This window comes from Dermacentor silvarum, chromosome 2 (assembly GCF_013339745.2).
Source record: "Dermacentor silvarum isolate Dsil-2018 chromosome 2, BIME_Dsil_1.4, whole genome shotgun sequence".
Classification (NCBI taxonomy): domain Eukaryota; kingdom Metazoa; phylum Arthropoda; class Arachnida; order Ixodida; family Ixodidae; genus Dermacentor; species Dermacentor silvarum.
This window is the reverse complement of record NC_051155.1, coordinates 230995153-231015333: the sequence shown is the minus strand read 5'-3', so window position 1 is coordinate 231015333 and position 20181 is coordinate 230995153. Positions and strand designations below refer to the sequence as shown.

The 20181-nt window shown below is 43.8% G+C and overlaps 3 protein-coding genes across 4 annotated transcripts; 1 reads left to right on the top strand and 2 right to left on the bottom strand.

Annotated features, from left to right (window-relative positions):
* Positions 1-2018: 2018 nt before the first annotated feature.
* On the bottom strand, positions 2019-3373 carry LOC119440744 (chondroitin sulfate synthase 1; the record flags this gene model as incomplete). Its single annotated transcript, XM_037705626.2, is given in 6 exon segments — positions 2019-2207; positions 2392-2456; positions 2459-2515; positions 2518-2554; positions 2556-2635; positions 3004-3373. Coding segments are annotated over 6 exon segments (771 nt in total), but the record flags the coding sequence as incomplete, so codon positions are not given.
* A 3997-nt stretch (positions 3374-7370) lies between these two features.
* On the bottom strand, positions 7371-12215 carry LOC119442855 (F-box only protein 33-like). Its single transcript, XM_037707901.2, is given in 4 exon segments — positions 7371-8913; positions 10357-10408; positions 10410-11043; positions 11588-12215. Coding segments are annotated over 4 exon segments (1410 nt in total). The 5' UTR covers positions 12025-12215; the 3' UTR covers positions 7371-8626.
* Positions 12216-12314: 99 nt separating this feature from the next.
* On the top strand, positions 12315-13854 carry LOC119442856 (frataxin homolog, mitochondrial-like). Of its 2 annotated transcripts, none has more exons than XM_037707903.2 (5): positions 12315-12533; positions 13069-13160; positions 13249-13372; positions 13455-13552; positions 13657-13854. In XM_037707903.2, exons 1-5 carry the CDS (start codon positions 12411-12413, stop codon positions 13787-13789), a joined length of 570 nt encoding a protein of 189 aa, XP_037563831.1. In that variant the 5' UTR covers positions 12315-12410; the 3' UTR covers positions 13790-13854. The 2 variants fall into 2 exon arrangements, with proteins under 2 accessions (XP_037563831.1, XP_037563830.1); XM_037707902.2 differs by having other exon boundaries at positions 12321-12533; positions 13069-13175.
* Positions 13855-20181: the final 6327 nt, after the last annotated feature.

Here is a 20181-nt window from a genome sequence, read left to right as displayed (position 1 = left end):
CTTAAAAGAAAGGTAATCTGAGCGCTTACTTTTTTTTTCCTCTTTTTCATCAATGTATACTTTTCGCGCTGTTTCTACATTATATTAACAATTGCTGATATAATGAACTGGTATTATGATTTTGCTTGGTTTTTCACTGAATCAGTGAAATGCTCTAGTAGGCAGAATGTAATAGACATGCTTTTTTTCAGCAACATTCATATCACATTGTGGCTAATGGCAGCAGCAGATGCAACAACAACAGCAATAATAATAATAAAAGTTTGTGTACCTGAATACTGCAATGCACCAGCCAATTTAATCAGAATGGCTTTCTCTGTCAATTGTAAGTACATAAACAAGGCTAAAATCCAAACTGAGCACAGCAGCATGCCTATGAGCCTGCGTAATATGAGCACAGCAGCCTACATAACATTAATGCATCTACAGTGCCTGTAAAAGATGCTACAGTATATGTATGCCAGTTCTGGTAGTAAATTTGTTTAATTGTTGTTTTCCCTCAACCATCCACGTATTTGGTCTGCTTGTATTCCCGCTTACCGTACTTGTGTATACATCACCAAGGTCTTACTTGATCAGAGTAGAGGCTTTTTGCAAAGAAGTCCCATGTTAGGAGATCTTGAATTTCTCCAGGAAAGTACTTGGTAAGGGAAAGCAAGGCTCAGAAAGGGCCGAAGATCCATTCACAATGCCCCTTACACCATGGCGATGCAGCCTATTAAATTAAAATTTATAAGGAAGGAACATTCTCAAGATAACAAGGTAAAAAATTTTTTGCTGAGGAAATGGCATTGTTTTTGTAAGGTCCATGTACTGCTTCAGCAGAGATATTCACTCACATAACATAATAAGTACCAAAATGTGAGCCCCTATAATTAAACTTTAAGAGCAAACTAATTGTTTAGATGGTACTGTGTAAAATTAAAAATATATCTAATGAAATTTTAAAAAACAAAAGTTGTATTATGTGCAACAAGTGCGTGAGAAGACTAGAATAGTTAATGGAGTTCGGTATAATGCACTCATGACAATGTTAACAATGAACACTGCTGAAATATTGGTACTGCCGTACTGTCTCTGGTTTGTGCCAATTGATTTTGTTATCAGCTGCAACCAAGTTCTCAACTGAGCTTAACATCGCTACACAAACCATTTACAACTTCACTTAAACCTCACTTTGGCTTCACTTTCGTAGACTCCTGACATGGTGACCAGAAGTCTGTATTGCATGTCACTCATGTACTAACAGACTGTTTGCCATGACTCATTGGGAATATAGTGAGACGTCCTTTATCGGCAGATGTCACAAAGAATTAGTGCCAACAAACTATGGTCTGTTACTCTGCATTTTAAATTTACCTACGTTCTTTATGACACTGTTCTGTAATTGAAGAACCATTGGCAGTATGCTTCATAGATAGGGGTTAGGTGCAATATTTTGATTAATGGAAGAAAACTGTTTCACTACTGCATGAGAATACAAGATTGCATACCATTAAGCTACAGTGCGGCTGGCTCTTACATCTCATTATCCTCACCATGGCACAGCTGCACGTGCAGAGCCTGCTGACGTGTAGTTTCGTACCATGGTTGTAGATTTGAACTGCATCGCATTTAGTGAAATCGATACCTTTCCTAATGCATTCAAAGTAGTAATGTTATGCCCCGTAACTCCGAATTGCCTGCCTGCCATCTCTCTCTCTTTTTTAAACTGCAGCACAAGTGACTTCGACACATGAATTAATGGGAATATGTCGCATTAACAACAAACCATGCATTTTTAAACCCCTGTTTTGGAGACATCGGCCAAGCACTATTGAGGTTCATCTGCTTAGTTCCTCTGCTGGCACATCATGCTACTAGGTCACACTCTGTGTCATTTTAAGTACAGAAGCACATCAACACACAGTAACACATATAAGGTTACTCGTACCTCCTAGGAGCTGAATGCTGTCACTGTGAAACTTACTTGAGTTGGTGATACACATCCCCCGTAGCTCTGAGCAGCCATCGTATTTCCCTGAGAAGCTGAAGTGACCGATGCCTCAGCTCTTGTGCACGAAATCCACCAAAATATGCATGCACCTTGTACATTTCACGAGGGTCCTTGATTGGGTGCAGCGTAGTGACCTGTGCACTTCACGTCGCCTCACGCGACCTTTCAGAGCCACCTCGCCGAAAAAGTTGTGATAAAAAATTGTTTGCATCTGTAAAACAACAGATAATGCTTACGAAACTAATGCAATAGTAAGACCAAAAACATGCATATAAAGACCTCGCTTAACGCAGCCACCGCAAGCTTTCTATGCAAGCACAAACAGTTTAAGAAACATGTGCAGATGACTGTTAACAGTGTGCATGCTACCAACTAAACAAACCAGGTGATCTTACTTCGTAAGACCAAGTGCAAGGGATGCCAACGTGACGTCTGACACAACGGCCAACTTCAACATCTCGTGGGTTGAATAAAGATGCTTCAGGCAGGTTGAGATGTGTGGAACAAGACGTCGAAGGTCTCCCTACTGAAAAGCACACCAGGTCCACCCATGCAAAAAGTTCTCATCGGGTTCAAGGCTCAACTGGCCAAATTCTTCTTTGTTTCCTAGACCAGCTTGACCAATGTACTGTGGCTTGCCTGCATGCAGTCAGAGATTCGCAAGACGCATCACTATCTCAGCAGAGTCTGTTGAACTAAGGAGATCAAGCATAAACACAGCTAAAGCATGCCAGTAATCAACACAGAAGAGATACGAGTAATTCGATTTGCCCAGCACGGATGCTGTCACAAAAAGGAACCGTTCATGCAGGAAACCTAAACTGACCTTAAGGTGCTGTGTATGAATGTATGCACTGTACTGCTACATATATATCCACGCTTTCTATGCTTATAGTTGAAGAGGCAACCCATACTACGCTGCTAGCAAGCCAATGACAAAAACTGCAGTAGTTTTTCTGTGCGACTATAAGGGTTGAGATCGACCGGCGTTAGGAAGAGTCACTTACTTGAATTAACAGAGCGGAGGAAGCGCTCTAGTCTTTCGACGTGCACGTAAACGTCATCGTCGCAGCGCATGAACCATTCGTACTGGTCGATATAGTGATCGTGCATGTACTTAAGCATGAGAAAGGACTTCTTCTGCGGCGGATACGAATCATCAACGCCGCGGAGAGCGACCAAAGGTAGTTTCTCCTCGCCGTCCCAATGTGACGAGCCGCTTGAGAAGAAAGCGAGCCTTCCGCTCAAGGCTTTGCCCCAAGTGCGCTGGATTGCGAGAGCTCGTGTAGACAGATACTTCTCCGCCGTCATCACGCCAACGAATAGAAGGCGAGGCTTTGGTGAGCCCTGAGTTCGTTTAAAAGGAGATGTGTCACAAAAATGTCACTATTGAGCCATAGTAAAATCTGGCTAGTGATCACAATCCAATAAGGGTGCCGGCAAGCAGGCTAATGGCTGGAGACAAAACCCCCGGTCCGGAGCTCTTCATCGTATCCTATGCGCCCAACGAGCCGGCGAGCTACTACCTCAACGCACCTACGAGTCAGATAATTGAAAACGAAAGTTCTGACACTTCTGTCGGTGATGCACATCAGCGATCAAGATGTTTATGCTTGGCAACTGGGCTACAAAAACTTTGTTCGGGACGGCCGCCACACTCGTCCACACAAATTGAGCGCGAGTGCCGCGCGGGGAGTGAAAGAGAACAAAACAAGAAGCCCTACGGAAGCCCTCCAAAAGTTTCAGTTTCATCATTGTTTCCAGACACCCAATGTGTTGAGCTCTGCGTGTGGCGGTATACTTATCAACGCTGCGCACACGGGACGCAGCGGACCCTTGGACCCATAGAGTTTCACACTAGTGAGAACTCTATGCTTGGACTTTCCTTGCTTGGTACTGCAACTCCATCGGTCCTCCACTCGCAAAAAGCGATCACTTTCGTTGATAATGCGTGACGTTGTGCTCAACCAGCAAATCCGTTCATGTGGTTTTGCTCAACCAGCTAATAAGCGCTCACTGAAAGTGATATCGCTGAACGTGACCAATATTGTCGGCAGGTCAACTCGGCACCGATTCGTTGATAATGCGTGACGTTGTGCCCAACCAGCAAATCCGTTCATGCGGTTTTGCTCAACCAGCTAATAAGCGCTCACTGAAAGTGATATCGCTGAACGTGACCGTCGGCAGGTCAACGGTTGCACGGCGGCACCCATTCGACAAGCGCTGGAGGTGATTATCAGTTAACAGTGCCTGTGCGGGGCAATTCTAACTTAAATTTTGAGCGCACCTATTAGGCGCCCGTTCTTGCGTTGAGCGTCGACGGCCCTCTGGGTAACCGAGCGAACGAGCACAGCGAAGGATGAAAAAAAAAAAAAAAAAAAAACGCGGAGCGCAGCGGGGGATGAAAGACGGCGAGAGCGAAGAGAGTGCGAGGAGGAAAGAGGAGGAGGAGGATGCCGTGGGAGCATGAGGAGTTAAGTGGAGGTGAGTGTGGTGAAAGGGTGAGCAGGAAAGAGGAGCGCCGCACGAGACGTGCTTCACGGCGGCAACCAGGCATGCGGCGAGCGCGTCCACCAATACCTTCATCCTTCCTCCATGAATACCATATATGGAAACAAAGAGCTGGCGTGGGCTTCGGACCCACTGCGCATGCACTACTTAGCCTGCGCCACGGCTGCTAGAGAATGCGCTCCGAAATGCTTCGTCTGCCGCTGCTGCTAGATAAGCTGACCGAGCAGAGGCTCAGCGCCGCCGCCGAGAGAACCCCATTGTTAGAATCAAATTCCTTGCACAACATATCGCGAATTCAAAACACCTAAACAGCTGCGCTCAAAATTAACCTTAAGGTGTATCGCAATCGTCAGTGAATTTTTTTCCGATTAATGGTTTAATTGCAATTTATCGGTTGATATAGCATTAGCAAAAACAGGAAAGCAGGTATTGTCATACTGCTGCATGCATTACCCTGAGGCAATGCACATGACGGTCACCAAACTGTTTCAAGAGCCACCCGAGCGTGAAGCCTACCTGCTCGTGAACTAGCGAATATTCATGTTAATTGGTTTCTTTAGGTTACCAGTTAATTTTATTTGTTTAGTTGTGCATTATGAGTGCTGTGTTATACCAAAGACGCACGCATTTTATCCACTTTTGTAGGTAAGCAGGTGCGAAACCATAAAATATATTGTTGCAGTGCCTGAAGTTGTCAGTGACACAATAATGTTTGCAGCTAAACCTATTTCCTTTGAGTTGGCATATCTTCAACTCTTTGGCTCTCGTGTTATTTTTGAAAAAAAAGAAATAAACGTTTCCAAAATGCTAATTTTTTCTATGTGCTTGAATGAATCAGTACATTAAATAAATGCCCAAAATACACTCGCAATAATATATTTGCAGAACACCCATAAATATTTGTTTAATTCTTGAGAAAGTTGGCTTCGTTGCATTGCTTGAAGTTGCCTCTTCAGCGCCAATAAAGGCACAGGATGCATAGGCCGTAAGCGCAGGTACGTCCGTGCCTATACCAGACGACGACTTTCCGTGGCAGCAGAGCCAAAGCTACGCACACGTGCTTGCACATTTGGAGCTTCTGCTCGTGTTACTACGCCACATGGAGGAATGGAGGAGCATGCAGGAATTTATCTTCCTCCATGCTACGCCAAGTAGTGCAGACATATTGTTGGCGGTTTACAGTATAGTGTACTAGTAGTCTATACTGCTTCTATACTATACTATACTAGTACACAAATTCTGCCATCTCATGCCCTACATACATAACCAGGAAAACCAGACATGGACACCGGAAAGCCAAAACTAAGAACAGCAAGTAACGGAAATCCTTTTCCTGAGCAAGTTCTTTATTTGTTATGAAATAAATCTTGAACAAATAAATTAATATAATAATTGGTACAATTTCTTTTACGCTATGTCGCTTCCAGTTGCTTACATTCGTCGACTACATGCGGATGTGCAGTAAAAGAATGTGTGCTTCGGCTCTGTGGCTCTCGCTGCCCTGCCACAGAAAGTTGTTGCCGGGTGCAGACAAGCGATATCTTGCGAAGGTGATTGTATCCCCGTAAGTGATCGCTCGAAAATACCGCCCCTGGCATTGCTTCAGTTTAGATGCTACTCAGGCACTCGTGCTCACTCCCTGTTGCAAGCCAATGCTACTCAGGTCCTAGCTGCAGTCGTGGCACTTCACCCGTGAAGCGAGAATCAACTTCAATAAATTTTTTATCCATCCATAGAGTTACTCACACAAAACCAACATATACTAAGGTCAAATGCAGGCAGAGCTTTCTAGCAAATAATTTCACATATTCACAAATAGAAGTACCTGTTAATTTGAAGGTTATTGAGCAAAAAAAAATTTCCTCAAAGATCCAAGTCTGGGTCAGCTAAAGCTTGACTGCTGGCCAACGAATCCCTGGGCTACAAGAGTTGCCATAGTGGAGAGAGAAAGAGAGAAAAAATTTTGCTGTGAAAAAAGATGGGCAAGATGTCCGGGCCCTCAGTCCAGGGGCTTGCTTGCAGAGTTTTCGTTCGTGTCACCGATGAAGGAGCCACTGCCGAGTGGCTCCACAGCCATTTCATGGCCAAGACTATATATTGCCATACTTTTCAAGCTTCGTCAATGGTCCGAGTGGCACTCCGCCCACATCATCTAAATCGACCAAAGATCTGCCGGCTGGGAACTGTGGATGTGCACCTACTCAAGCATTTTTCAACTGCCCCTCCCCGGATGACACTGAAAGCCATGACCTCGTTCTGAGCAGGATGCCATATCCACCATGGGTAGTCATTCGAAGAGCTAAAGGAGCTTTGTGAACATGCAAGTTACCAACTTTTCACCCTTCTTTATGGAATATAGCATTAAACAATTTCTCTGTGCATATAAAGCTGTGATGCAGACCCTCTCAAACACAATTTAGTTAAAACAGAGGTGGTCATAGCGCATCAATTTGCCTTCGAGGCACAATTCGGAAGCCTACGGTCGCTACCAAGAATTCCGTCGCATCAGGGATCGCACTACAGATTGGCTAGCGCTCGTCCTGTTCTCTCGTTCTTGTCTTCTAGCGCTATGACCACCTCTGATGTATCTAACAAACTAGCCCAAAAAGCCATAAAATTTAGTTGTTTTGGCTTGCCAAGATACTATGTTATTTATGAACTGCACCATACGGTTAGTCGTGACATGCCCATGTCAGTCACAGGTAGCCATGGGAGTTGCTTACGCTATGCTCGTGCAAAAAAAAATAACCTGGAAAACAGCAGTGCAAAAATATATAAGCGCCAGTTTTATATCACTGTGCACACCAGCTGTATGGATAGACTGACTTGAAATAGCCAACAAAAGGAAATACAGAACAATGGATACCATGTGATAACATACTTAAAATGTCTTTATTTGTGGGCTACAAAACATAACTTTCAAAGGACTTACTTTCCAAGTCCTGAGCACCTTTAAGAGATTGAAAAACAAGACATTTGCTGAAAAATATTCAGATTCACATATAGCACTGATGTTGACTATGGCACATGCTGTGCCGTGTTCACAAAACAAAAAGTGCACACAGAACAACAGTACAAAACATGTGCACGCACCAAGTTTGCGATAGGCGGAAATGCACTGCAAATAACAATGTGCTCAAAGTTACACATCTAAAAGAAATCTGCTGTCAAAATATATTAAACCTCTTGCCAAGATAACAAATGTTCATGGGCACTGTGCATTAGATATTACAGAGGCACAGATAGAATATAGATCTCTGAAGACAGTGGCCACGGCATTGGTGTGGAAATGTCTGACTGCAGAAAGCAGATCACCACGATGGCACCGATAAGGGCACATCAGGCCAAAAGTGAATTCTGCTTTGGCTGGATGTATTGTTTGGTCTTGGATGGAACCTTAAGGTGTGGTGTTAATAGCAAGTCTCTGGCATTTGAGAGCCTTTTGACAGGGCAGTATAGTAGCTGTGTTGTCAGTGGTACAACACAGCGACTTGGAATTTGTGCACTGCACTGACCCTTGGATCACATGGTGTGAGAGGCATGTCCTGTGTGTGTGGTGTTTAGTTGGTAAGCATGTGTCAGCGGCGTTGTTCTAACTTGGCACACTTGAAAAACCTTGAGACCACACTGCTGGCTTGTAAAAAGCCAACAGGAATATCACATTTGCATCACAGGTGGCCCAATAAAAAGACTTTACTACCTGCGGTCCATGCACTGGATGTCAACTGCAGTGCAGCACAAAACACAACTGGTTCAAAAATGAGAGATGTCTTGGGTAACAGAGAGCCCTTTTTATGGGCTGTGCATCAACAGGGTGATGAGTGTTATGTGTTTTGCTGTTCAACAATATGTTATCGTCAATCACGGGGACGCTTTGCGTACAAAAGCAACCGTAATTCTCCCCAGCGGAATAAAAGTTGTACAGGTACTTCAACAACGGTTGCACATCTGGATGCAGCCACTTGTCAACTTTACACCCGTCTAGAGGCCATAAGCTGGCCAGATACCAGATAGGATGAACACGGTGCCTCGCGGTAACAGGCTGGCATGGAATGAGCAAATGGCAGATGACTGTCAGGCAATGCCTTCAAGCCACAAGTGGCTGCAACACAAACACAGCTACAGGCTTGTATAACCCTGAAGGTCTTGTAAAGAGCGCATGTAGCTCCGAATTTCTCCCACTTCATCTTGGACAGGGGACTGGAAACTGGTCAACGTCCACGTCCGCTGTAGGCTCAGGGAGACTTCAGTCTCCAGGTGTTTCACATCAGAAAGGCGGAGCTCACTGTAGTATGGCCCTCCGCTGCTGCTCCCGGAGACACAATCAGCTGGAATGACCAACTCCTTCAGCTGTGGCCCCCGCAACCGTGCTACGGCAATGAGGTCAAAGTCTGCTATCTCATGCCCTGCATACATAACAAGTAATAACTCATGCAACAAAGCTTCCAACAAACAAACAAACAAACAAAAAAAAGGAAGAAACACGTATCGTTGAATGACCAGTAAATGAACCGAACCGAAACATTAGGATTTCTTAAATTGGGTAAGGAAGTCGAGACGAAAATGAAAAAATTACCACTTTCAGTTCAGGTTGACCACCATTTCAGGAGCGCTTTTTTTTTTTTTTTTTTCTTTCTGTTTTACTTATTCTTTTGGCCCGGCCTGATCAGATCTTCGACCATTGATATCTTGCATCAAAGGGAATGGCCACAGACATCATCACCACCATCTACGCACAGCCTGCACTTTTAGTTCAACCGTGTTACCTTATTCTTAAATGCACAAATCGAAGTTGCAGCACTTCAACATGGCTTGTCGAGAGGCAGCCCAATAATACACTCGTTAGCATTCGAAGTTGATGACCTTCAAATGGCTTTTCAGTGCCAAGACCAATATATAATTGACAAAATGAAAAAGTGCTTCCTAGCTTGGTAGCTTCTGGTGACTTTTGATCACACTGTTATGAAAACTACAGTAGGTGCAATAGTACTGATGTATTGCTTCTGATGTGTGTGCCCACAATATAATTTTTTAGGAACATGTGGCATGAAGAACAGGGGCAGTATTCTGTAAGAGTCTACCCAGTGGACTGTCCATTTCAGCTGTCACTGATTGGCTGCTGCTTGATGTGCAGGAAGGAGACTGGCTGGCACCTTCCTGCACATCAAGCAGCAGCCAATCAGCGACAGCCGAAATGGACAGTCCACTAGGTAGACTCTTACAGAATACCGCCCCAGCATGCATATCTTTTTTAAGTACTTCCATGCAGCTCCGGACCACCGCAGAGTTTTAGTACAAAATATATTCACAGTTTTCCTATAATTATTCTTACATTATGCGAACAAATGTAAATCACCTCTAAGCAGTCTGTACTGTTACATTTTCACTCTGGAGTTTAAGTAGAAATGAACTGTTCTGACTGTACAAGAACATAAACCCAGAACAAAAAATATGAAGGTTCAAAACACTGACACTTAATAAATGACTGCTGCTTTGCTCTGATAACAAGTTCTGATACTTTCTCTTTATATGCCACGACATATAAGAGAAAATATAGAGCATGCTTGGAACATGCCAAGTAATTTTTGCCTGCAGTTTTAAGTCAAATCAGCAAATGAGTGCAGCATGTTAGAATTCAAGTAGGCCAAGTACTTTGATCATTAAGGAAACAAGGAAGTGTTCAAAGAAAGGAAGCATACATAAGCCTCTACGCATGAACTCAGGACTGCTGTTTTTGAACACCACCTGTTTCAGCTAGCCCTCACTTATCACTTGATTGTGATTATGAATAATTGAACAATGCCCTGCTACACAGCAAAGGTAGGATGAGTAACCATGACACAACTCACCAACCAATTTAAGGCTTCCTAGTCGATGGCAGCGCCATGCTAGCATCACCACTAGGGCTTTCAGCTCGCACAGCGAAGGTTCGTTGAGGAATTCCTTCACTACCTGAGAGTGCACTTACGACAGCCACTGCTTCCAACGTTTCAGCATACTGTGCAGAGAGCAAATCGAAGACATCACTTCGAAATCCACCACTGAAGTAGGACTGAAACCTGGCCAATGGTATGGCAGCATTGAGAAGACCCTTGATAGCGCTCCATGGCTCGCAGGTGTGCAGAAGGGTGATCGTGACACGAAGCTTGGGGCACCGCCTGCTCAATTCAAGCCATGAACCTTCACAAACCGTCTGCCGGTCATCAAGGCCATGAACGTGCAGCACCAGCTTCAACAGCAGGCTTCGTTCACTCAGGAGCAAAAGCAACTGGTCGCAGACATAATCGTAGTCAATACTTAGAGCTGTCAGGCATTTGAACTGCTGTAAGTGCCAGAAGTGTATTTCGGGGATGGGGTAGTGGTCAGGGTCTTCCTTCACACTGGCCAGGTGTAGTTGCGAAAGAGAAAGTCGCTGGTGCAAGCTTAGCAGCGTCAGGAAGCTGTCCGAATGGTGAAATAGATCCTCCAGGCATCCAAGAGAGAAGTATTCCAAGTGACACGACGTGCAGATGACTTGTCTGATTACCTCAAAGAACCTGCGCCGAAATGAACATATCACGCTTTATAACATGAATATAACAAAAGGTGGTGGCACCCTGCCAACAATACAAAACGAAATACAATGTCGTATATGGTAAAGATTGTACTTCAAGTGGTGTATTTCCTGCATTTTCAATTTACTGCATGCCACATAATGCAGACAGACTCGCAGAGGTTAGATAACCTGCCCAGTGCGACGCCGGATGCATTAATTCAATTGGTCATCCAGGCCAGCTCCTTTGTATTAAAGCTTTTGGTGGGCGTGATTAATGCAGCTAACTAAAAGTGTTGACAAGCATCTAACGCCTCGTTTTGTGCAAGTTACGAAGTATAAGAAGAACAAGGTATAACGATAAACGTCACGTGACAGGACGCGTAGCTCTGCAAGCGACATACGAGCAGGCTGAGTAAATAGCAATAAAAGCGGACTATTTTTGGTTGCGACTTGACGCGCTAAGAAAGGCTTGAAGCACACCGAGACGGTCAGCGTCGGTACAAAGTGATAGCGGATATTGGCATCGTAAAGCATCGTTAACTTACCTGTCGTAGACAGCAATGGTTTCGTTTTCATTGCTTGAACATTTCGAGGCATCGCAGAGACGAAGAGGCCAGGCGACAACGCAGGCAGTCGGACGGAGACACAGCGACGCTAGTTGACGGTTTTCTCCGAGAAAAGCAAGGATCGCGATACACTGCTGCACTATCTGTGGGCTTGTGCAGTCGAACTCGAGGGTGAAATGACGCACAAAGCGGCCGCATTTCTTGGCCAGGAATTCAGCTTGTCGCCAGACGTTTCGCTTGCGGCTAAAGCGGATCGTAAGCGTCGTCCAAAATCTCGGGTGGAAAAGGCATTCCCGCCAAGCTCGACACGTAGAGGAAGCCTTCAATTTGTCCCTGAACGAGAGATATTCGTAAATTTCGACTAGGACGACGGACGGCAAGGCAGCAAAGTCCCCGTGCGCCCACCCCACCGACATTACAACACGCACCCTCCTCCCACATGGAAACTGGCACTGAGCAGACTGGACTGAGCCTTGCTTGCTTGACGTGTTGCTAACAATTTGACTGAAAATTGTGCGACAAACTTACACAAAGCGCTAGTGCAAAGTAAGGTACTTAAACGCTCATTATTTAGAATTTACTGTCAAATTAAACGAAATTCTTTTTCTTCGCACGCGTTCAGTATGTGTTTAGATGGCGCTACCATTCACCTATTTACTGAGCCGCTTCCTTTATGCCGCAAGGAACTTCGCGAATGGCCTTGATGACGAAATAGAGCGGGCATGGTCGTGAAAGTGGTAATATTAAAACGCGCAGACGCGTTCCCAAAGGTGTTGTTGGTGTGCCCGAGTTTCAGCTGAGGATGGATGCGCTACGGCGATTTCTCGTGAGGAAACGCTGGACATCGCTGGCAAAGTGTCGTATGAAAACGAGTTCGTCGGCTGCACTTACACAACTGTGCGCTGTCACAGTCGACAAGAAAAGTGTTAGTTTATCTGTGCTCTCCCAAGTTGTCACCTCAACAGCGGCGTGTTTGTGAAGTCGCTTATGAAAGCTACAATAACGATTATCATATTGATGTTCACTTATGGCTGGGTAACATACATGAGTGGTCTGATTCGTCGTTCCTTTCAATGCTAGAATATCGCACTCGGAAAAAAACACGAACACACAACATAAAGGCGGACTTAAAACGCTTTGAGTACGTCTGTATATTGCGTGTCCGTGTTGTTTTCTAACAAATTATGAGTGGGCACTGGCAATGCAGCCAGTTCTGCATTGTGGTCACAGTCAGTGCGTTGACTGCATAGTACAAAACTACCATCACGCGCCTAGCCTATGTAATGCAACTAGCATGCTCTTTTGCTTTCGTTGCTTTATTGAACTTGCTCTGTAAAGCAAATTGCGGGGCAACTGTGCGGCTCAGTCTTATTTATTAATAGTGGCAGTGACTGCAGATGATTTACAAGGCTCTTGGCTTGTTGTTTTAGGCCGATAACTACTATTCACTTGTGTTTCAGACCCTGACTGCACTTAAACATCATGTGCACCACAGAAGTGAAAACAGCCTGAACTTGTGGCGAACATTCTCGTCGCACACAGTACTCAATGAGTATGAAGCTGTCTCGTATGTAACACGGTTACCTGGCACAGTTTGGTGTAGCGTATGCCTAACATTCTGTTCTGTGCAATGTTTCCAGGCCTTCCATGACCGAAGTTGAGTATGAGACTGTTACGAAAGAGACACTGGAATCTCTAGCTGAACGATTTGATGAAATCATTGAAGATCTCAGTGATGTTCCTGAAGCTGACCTTGCATTGAGCGTAAGTGAAACTAGTAAATTACATAAATGGCATATGTAGTATGTGATATTTGTTTGTTAAATCATACTTTTCCCCTGCATAGGATGGTGTTCTTACTGTACACTTTGGGCACAAATATGGTACCTATGTAATCAACAAGCAGACTCCAAACAGACAGATATGGCTTTCATCACCTGTCAGGTAATATGTTATTCAGCGTCTTTCTTTTTTTAGTTTTTATTAAACTCGTCTCCTGTTACACTTGTATGTGTGGAAAAAGTTAATAATACGCATTGCTCTTTCAGTGGTCCAAAGAGATACGACTTCATAGAAAACAAGTGGGTATACAGACACGATGGTGTGTCGCTTCGTGACCTCCTGGAAAATGAGATATCTTCGTTGCTAAAGAAGCCTGTAAAGTTTGACTGTTGCATATAGAAAATGTACATCATAGGTTTAAGAAGGTTATATTTACTGTAAATAAAGATTTGTTGACTAGGCTGTCCCAGTTGTGACAGACTGATGCATGGACACCTATGCAACTTCCACCAGTTCTTAGTAACAAGAGTTTTAAGCAAAAGTGCTCAAGCAGCTTACTTAAGGTAAGTTGCATGCACTTTCTAAATTATGTTCTGTGTCTTGTGTAGGATGTGTCGGCACTTCTTGTTTGGGTGATACTTTAAACATCTAAACCTCATTATAGCAGAGGGCTAAAGTGAAAATGCTGCTTGCTTGTCACGATGTTAATTATGACAAATTCAATCAACAGTAGTCATTATACACCTTGTTTTCACAGTGCATACATAACTGAGGTGGCACACAACATATATAATTTACATAACAGTTAAGTGGAAGGGGTGGAATTTGTTAAACATTGCAGCTTGTGACACATAGCAGACAGTGCTGGTTTCACTGATTAAAATGATTTTTCATTATTTTATGACACCTTTTTTCACTTGCATCAAAGTGAGGCTCAATCTTCCTTTCATATTCCTTTCAATGAAAAACAAGCACAGTGGTGCAAACACACGCAACAAAGCATCTTAAATAGTAAGACCATGCTGTTGTGCCTAACCAATATTGGCACATCTCTGCTACCATGACACCATTTACGAAGACCGCGCACTTCACTGTTTTTGTTTGGGGTGCAGGAAGGGATTTCATCGCTAGGCACTCCATGATGATAAATGGGGAAGGTGGGTCTATGGGGGCAGGAGAATATTGTTGAGTGTCGGCTATATGCGCACATAAATTCTGATTGCACTGTAAATATAATTGCCTGTGATCAGGGTGTCAAACTGGAAACAAACTGAACCAGAACGTAAATTTTTAAAAATAGTGCTTTCTTTGCCTCTTCTCCGAGATTGATGTTTATTGTCGTTTTCGTGCTGGATATATTTGTGGATATACGGGCTGATCATTTCAAGTTTTCCGGAATTTTTTAAAATCTCCTGTGGGGCAGATAGCATATTTCCTGTCCTTGAGCTGGAATATTCAAAGAGGCGGACATTACTAGCGTGAAAAAACAAAACACAATCAACTGACATAAATTCACTCATTCTTAATCATTTACTTTATGGCACCTATTGCACTTAACAAATTGTAGCCAGTAAGTTTGCAAGACATATCCACTTGAAATGAATATCCAGGATGACACCAGTTTCGAGATGAAATACATGGACGTTCCAGTTACTTTTGGGCTTCAATGAATACAAGCGTGTTTTGTTAAAAAAGTAAGTGGAACAACAATGCATTCCTATGGCGAGTTTGATGACGCATATCTCCAAACTGGTGCCATTCTGGAAATTCATACCAAGTGGATATGCCTTGCAGGCACACCGGCTACAATTACTAAATTGCAATACGTGCTGTAAAGTAATTAATTGCGAAGTTATTTAGTGAATTTTTTTAAGTAGTTGAATATGTGCTTCGATTTCTCTTACAAGCAATATCCGAGTAACTGAATAATCTAGCTCAAGTACTAGAATTATGCTATCTGCAACGGGCGATTTTTTAAAATTCCGGTAAGCTTAAAGATCACCCCATATAAACAACTTGGTCTACTGGGCATATGCCTGAATAGACAACTTTCTGCTGGCTGCTGTCTTGCCTAGTTGACAACTTGGGTCACTGGGTAGGTGCGGCTGTGTTTGTGCCCATTTTTGGCAATTCCCAGAACGGATGTGTTGCATCAGACGCCTGTGGCGTTTCATCAGACGCGCTGCGGCGTTGCATCGAACGTGCGGCAGCGTTGCATCCAACGCGCACATGTGCAAGATGGCGCCGCGATTGTGATTGGTGGACTTCACGAGTGTTTGTTCTGCGCATGCGCCAGAATTATAATGTGATATGGGGGCTTTGGTTGCTGGGACGCTGCCAGTACGCAGCCGTTTCTCCAGTACGTCTCGGCGTCCGTCACAACAGGATGTGCCACTGTGACGGGGTGCGAACTTAAATGTGCTTGGATATGCGTCGTACATCATACATCCCATTCGTCCTTGTGGTGCAGACATCGAACAGCTACAGGCAACAAGACTGTGCTCATGTCAGTGGCTACTGCTTCTGCCTCAAACAAACTTCGTATCCTTTACATTCCAACATTGCATTGGACCTATGCATTTCTTTTCCTCTTTCTTCACTCCGGAAGGACAGCAAAAAAAAAAAAAAAGTTTTTGTTCAGGTTGACTGTTGTCTCCAAAGATTTTGATCCATGCTACACGTTTGTAATTTATTATGGAGTTAGTATAACTTTTAGAAGTGACGGAATTTCGAATTCCTGTGCGAGGCAAGAATTCTATGCTACAGATTTCTTTTAGAGCACAGCTATTAGGCGCCTGTTCCTGCGGCGAGCGTCGGCGTAACGAGCACAGCGAAGGATGAAAGAGCGAAAGCGGAGCGCAGCGGGGGATGAAAGATGGCGATAGCGAAGAGGAAAGTGGAAGAGGAGGGTGTAGCGGAACCATGAGGCGGAAAGTGGAGGAGAGTACTGTAGTATGGCGAAAGCGTGAGTGGAAGGTGTAGAGCCGCGCAAGACGGGCTCTGCGGCGACGATGGCTACGAGATGGCGCCAGAGTAGCGGGCGTCGTCTGTTCACCGATGACGCTAGCAAGGCACGCGGCGAGCGCGTGCACCGATACCACATTGACCCTTTTCACAGAGCAGTTTGTTTTAGACAAACGAGATGGCGCTTACGGCGGCGCGCCATACGTCTCCTCAGCGACCGCGCACGAATACGAAACCATTACCGCTTCTACCTTGCTTCTGTGCAATCAGCTGTCGGAAATGCAACTGAGTTTTCGCTAAAGCACTGTGCTTCAATCATGCTAGACTGAATCATGTGGATTGAAGACGTGTGCAGTAGCTGGCTGCAAAAAATAGTGACTGGCATGTTAAGGAATGGAATGAATCTGTGTGGACAAGTTCGCGGACCGCTGCTGCAACTGTCCGAACGTGTTGCTGGCATTTCGAGATGTACGGCTTTCCTCGAGAATATAGAAATTTGCTCATCCGCCAGCATTGTATCGCTGACCTTCAAAGAAAGGGCTTCAGCCCCGGAACGTCGGCAAGTGTGAGTACCACTCGTTAGACAATGACAAAGAGAGTAGTGCCGCTTCCTGTCATAGTAAGTTTCGCGCACGTTATCTATATACACATCTTAAGCCCACTCTATCGCCGACGTACCAAAAATAAGTGAATGGGCGCACACTTGAATATATGTGCACTATACAGGGTGTTTTTTTTTTTTTTTTTTTATAGCTGCACCAAATTTTTAAAATTAGAAAAATATAAATCCTGGTCACGTTATGTTTACCGTTCGAGTGTACGGATTGGCGGTCTCTAGATACAGAGCAATTTCACGGTAATTAACTTTCTAATTATCAACAATAGGTGGCTACAGCAAATGAGTACTTTGGGGCCCGTCCTCGACACTACGCTATCCCAACGATCAAATTTTGAATAGTGGAGTTCATGTGGGAGCTACGCGAACAATTGGTTCCCCTTGGCAAGCTGCTCGAAACCGAAATTGGCCACAAAAAGAGCGTCTGTGTCGTCGATGTCGCCGCCTGTATGCCGAGTCTCATACGCCTGTATGCTGATGATTGTTGCATATACCGCGCCATTACGTCCCCTGCCGATTCAGGTATCTTACAAAAGGGCCTTCTGACAGTGTCCACGTGGTGCGACAGCTGGAGCATGAAATTAAATTCTACCAAGTGCACTGTCGTTCGCTTCATTAACGAGAGGGTACCGCTTGTTACAAATTACTTTCTACACACTGAAACATTGATTGAGGTAAGCAGTTACAAGTACTTAGGCGTTGTTTTTAAAAATAATCTTTCTTGGAATGACCATATAGAGACAGTGGCGTCTAAGGCTAGTCGTATGTTAAATTTTCTAAAACGTAATTTCTGGAGAGCCCCCCATAAGGTAAAGGAAACACTTTATTTAACAACGCTCAACCGATCTTGGAGTACGGTTGCTCTTCCTGGGACCCAGAGACAAACACAGCCGTTAACAGACTGGAACGAACACAAAAACGCGCCGGCCGGTTCGTTACCACCAACTATGATTTCACTCAGAGCTCATCACAGATACGTGTTAACGTGGGATGACCACTTCCCGCGGGAACCGACGGAAATAGTTATGACTTAAACTTTTCTTCAATATTTACACAGGCAAGACTGCTTTGTGCAGGGACATGTACACGAAGAACCCAAGTTATATATCACCCAAAACATATCATCCGCTAAAAGCACATGAGTATAAATGCCGTATCAATCTATATAAGCATTCAGTATTTCCCAAAACTGTACACGACCGAATAAACCGCCGCATGAGATTGTCACAGCAACGCCATCTGTTCTTGAAAATTTGTTGTCGCAACATTTGTATGTTTGGTACAAAAATTTGTTTTGCTTCAGATAGAATAGGAGATTACCCTCCACGGCTTTTATTATTAACCTTAAGTGTAATACTGCCTTAATCGCCGTACTTTTTTGTTATATTATTGTGTTGTAATGATGTATTAGATGCATTATTCTGCACCATCAACCATATGTATTTGAACATATGTATAATATTCCTTCCCCCTACTCTAATGCCCAATATTGGGCGGTGTAGGTATGTAAGTAAATAAATAAATAAATAAGTACGCGAGAAAGTTATAGGCTTATTTGGACTTTTTTTAAGGCGCTTTGAATTAAAAGTTCAACTTAAATTTTTTTTCTCTGTTGATGGTTAAGAGCTACACAATTTAGAAAATAATGGGTGCACCAATTTCGCGCTTTTGCTTGAAACTGGATGCCAAATTAGAAAAAAAGAGGGCATAAAAATTAAGGTTGGAGTCTATCTTTTTTTTAAATGAAAAATTTTCCACTTCTGTAGCATTACTTGAGGACCATCTATTGATGCCCTCAATGCAAAAATGTGTTGCTATACTCTATTAATAATAAATGTATTCGATATAGACTAAGAAATTTGATCCGCTTCACTGTTCAACGGCGTAGGTAATTATCACGGTCAACGGCATACTAATCCTGATTGTGTTTATAAAGCAACGAACTCCACGGTATTTAGACTTGATTGCAATAATGTACATGCAGTCCGAGCATTATCGTAATACGTGGTTATTTAGAAGCTATCACGGGGCTCACAGAGGTTGACTAATTTATCATTCGCAACGTAGGTTGAAAGGGAGAGTGTGAGGAAGCCATATGAAAGTGCAATAACCATAGCTTCAGGTTTAGGATCTTTGAAAGAGTTTGCGTTATCCACAGCCAGTAATAATCAGTTGGGCAAGGAAGTTTTGCAACTGCAGGTTCACAGCTTCTTCCATTCTTTGTTTGCGCACCGAGCTACGTGCAAGGAACTTCCTCGGTCAGAGTTAACGTTCTTCCGCATGTGGGTTAATTATCTGAATTTCTTGCACCAGCCCGACACCTTTCCATTCTTCTTCTGTTCTCTGAAGGCTTATTCATTCTTCTTCATGATCAGTAAGAAACCGTTTTTAAGTTTACCAGCTACAATGTTCACAAAATCGCTGGCGCATTGAATGGAGGTACCTCGGTGGCTGAACCAAAGGCTAGCTATTCAGGAGCACCAAAGGCTATGCTCCTGAATATTGCAGTCCTGTCCAAAGAAGCCGTATTGTGAGCCGCGTTCCATACAAACACGTAAAGTACTTAGAGTTGCATTTGTTTTTCTTAAACTACCATGACAATTGGTTTAAAAACCCCATATTTCCGACCTATCTTTTAAAAAAGAGCATTCGCTGTTTTTCCCTCTCCGTGCTTATATTAACTAAATTCAAATAGCCTTAATTCCGTGCGAGAAGTGGTATAGATGTGGAGTAAATGGGTTAAAGTATAGAAAAGTGTTCTCTATACCACGCGGTTTTAAAGTTTGCAACGTTTTGCGACTCGCTAATGAGCTTTTTGCAACTTGTCTCAGTTAAGATGTTGTGTGTGTGAAAAAAAAAATGTTTGTTGGAAAAGTAGTCACAGTTCTGTTGTGCGGAACGACTTTTATGCCTAATATAAAAATTTCAGTGAAAATGCAAAATATTCGGAACTCGTTTAGCGACTGTCCTCCTCGGAACATACCCAGCTGGCTCATCCACTGCAGTGGCGATATCACGCTTTCCCGCTAGACTGGTGGATCGTTCATGTACACGGGGAGCATTTCAGATAGCAGATGTAATTAGAGATCAATGCCAGAGATAGGTTCCCCCAACTAGTCTTTAAAAAATTTGGAGGACGCTTAAGCTTCGCCTTCAAGAGTGGAACGCAACGCCATTCCAAGATACCGGACTGCTTCTGACGCTTCTCGGC